The following is a 2,613-nucleotide window of genomic DNA, read 5'->3' on the forward strand; positions in this document are numbered from 1 at the left end:
TAGGGATTCAATCCAGAATTTTTTGCAGCATGAGAGATCATGCTATTACTATTAATAATATTATTATTATTATTATTATTATTATTATTATTGATGTTTGCAGCACCCACATGCACGATCTGAAGGACATGACGCAGGACGTTCACTATGAGAACTACAGGTCCCGGTGCATCAGCAACATCACTGCACAGACCACCCGCGAACGAACGTACGCCGCTCACACACGTGTTCTCACTGTCGTTCAGAACAATTAATGCCACAAAACCATCATTGTTCTGAACAGCCCCTGATCATTGTTGTTCTGAACAACAGGCCACAACTATCATTGTTCTGAACAACAGGCCACAACTATCATTGTTCTGAACAACAGGCCACAACTATCATTGTTCTTAACAACAGGCCACAACTATCATTGTTCTGAACAACAGCCCACAACCATTGTCCTTCTGAACAGCCCCTGATCGGTTCAGAAGAACAATTATCAGGGTCTTTTGTTCAGAACAACAATGATCAGGGGCTGTTGTTCAGAACAAAGTTGGTTACCCTGATTAGTCACAGTGTCAACTTTTCGTCCTAAGCATTTGACAGAAATAATGGTAACTCCCAAGTTTTTGTTTTGTTTTTTAACTCGATGGATCTTTCTGGAAGCAACGAACTGCTGCATTAAATTAGTTTATGTTGGTGTTGGGCAGTGGTCAAAACTGATTAAATCGACAACTGTCCCATTTGGTGGACCAGGTTCTAGAGGAATATGCTAATTAGTTTTGTTCGTTATCGCCTTGCAGCAAATTAAAGAGGGATTCCTGTAACTTTGAGGCCATGTCAGATGCAGACCGCCTGCTGCGTGAGAAAGACGAGGAGGTAAAACATGGAAGATGACCGATATTAACCTTATAATGCTAACATACTAATTATATAACCAAAATAATAGAAATATTTATAATATAACAATATAATATAATATAATATAATATAATGTATCTTCAGGAGTAGTTAATCACAAATTTGTGGTTATTCATTCCCAATATCATATGTATAATTCGCATGTACATGATATGGAAGATTTTGCATCTGTAGCCATAATGTAAAGCATGAACAAGAGGCACAAGGCAACGTTAATTTGCAATATTAACCTATTTTCTCGCTAATTCGCAATAATTTTCAACCGAACGTCAAAAGCTCAACGCTCTCGTAATTCATTGCTGCAGATCGCTCGCATGCAACAGATGCTCTCCCAGATGGCAGCACAGATGCACCGCGGCACGATGAACGGTCACAAGTGAGTCACAAGGTCACAAGGGGTCGGCAGCCATCTTGACTCCTGCGAGTCACACTGCCCAGAGTCACACTGCCCATCGTCGACTTGACATCAGCCTGTCAACTTGACATCAACATGTGATCCAGTTAGATTCACCGACAAACCGGAGGACGCCTGATTGGCAGTCCGAACGCCTGGGGGCAGATATCCCCACCCCCATAGAATTGTATATACAATACATAACATGATCAATGGCGGTCACTTTCCCAGAACACCACCCGCACGTGGCTTTGCCCACCCTCGGGCAAAATGGATTAGCTACGCTCCTACTATCAGTGATAGTCTATCACTATGATAAATACACGGTTACCGGGTTCCCACGAAGTGTGCGCGTAGTTGTTAAGGAACTGTTACTATCGGAAGTATGTAAGTGCTGCACTCTTGTGGAGAGTTTCACGTGCAAATACGCGGAATCGTTGCGTTAGTTATTCGCGGCAGCATTGCGTACGTTTGGACCAAGGATCGCATCTCCATTATTTATTTTAATATTTCTATACGAAATAGAATACGACGAAAAATGTTACGAAAAACTTAAACGAATGAACGGTTGACACCGCCGAATATTTTATCGTAACTCGGTAGGAATCCAGTCACAACCTCATAATTATTAGTCTTCAACGTCCATGCAAGGGACGATATCGAAGACGGAGAGGGAGACAAAGTTGATCAAATAGACACAAGGTCAACACTGCGGATTTCAGTAGAGAAAGCTTCAAATTTACTAACCCGATGTAAAGAAATGTAAAGTATTCTTTCACGGAACGGTGTGTTTATAGTGTACAAACAAAAGTCTTGCTTCGTGACGCTTTTGAGTGTGGATGAATGCACCACTCTACTTTACACGCGCATGTACACACGGTAATGTGGCGTCAACGACGGTAGCCTGCGTGCGTGCGTAGCCTGAGTGCGTGCATGCGTGTGTGCGAGCTGTATTATAATTCTTACGGTGTATCGATTTATTATTATTGCGTTTGATGGCATACTATTATAGTGTGGATATATTTCGGTTATACGATATTAATTTATTATGCCAAATATATATATCTACTATAATATACTAATATATTTATATACTATATATATATATATATATTATGTATTATTATATATATTGTATTATATGTCGGGCATATTTAGGTTCGATAGTGTACGTTATAGGTCATATTTAGTATCTAACCTACACGTATTCACGTGCATAATCGGCAATAGTATAACACACGACATTACGTGACGAATAGAAACGTAGTCGTAGTAATAAAGTGCTCGGTTTTGCATTGCAGGTCTGATTATATGTG

General features: G+C 40.2%; 1 protein-coding gene across 1 annotated transcript in view; it reads left to right on the forward strand.

The window, feature by feature from the left end:
- The window catches only part of LOC106819396 (septin-5-like), a gene marked incomplete at its 5' end in the record, with an annotated part of 5,831 nt that extends 3,485 nt beyond the window's left edge, over window positions 1–2,346 (forward strand). Inside the window, 3 exon segments of the mRNA XM_014824036.1 lie at window positions 104–208; window positions 786–861; window positions 1,209–2,346. Coding sequence (XP_014679522.1) covers window positions 104–208; window positions 786–861; window positions 1,209–1,283 — 256 coding nt within the window.
- Window positions 2,347–2,613: the final 267 nt, after the last annotated feature.

Source organism: Priapulus caudatus, unplaced genomic scaffold (assembly GCF_000485595.1).
Source record: "Priapulus caudatus unplaced genomic scaffold, Priapulus_caudatus-5.0.1 Scaffold3334, whole genome shotgun sequence".
NCBI classification, from domain to species: Eukaryota; Metazoa; Priapulida; class Priapulimorpha; order Priapulimorphida; family Priapulidae; genus Priapulus; species Priapulus caudatus.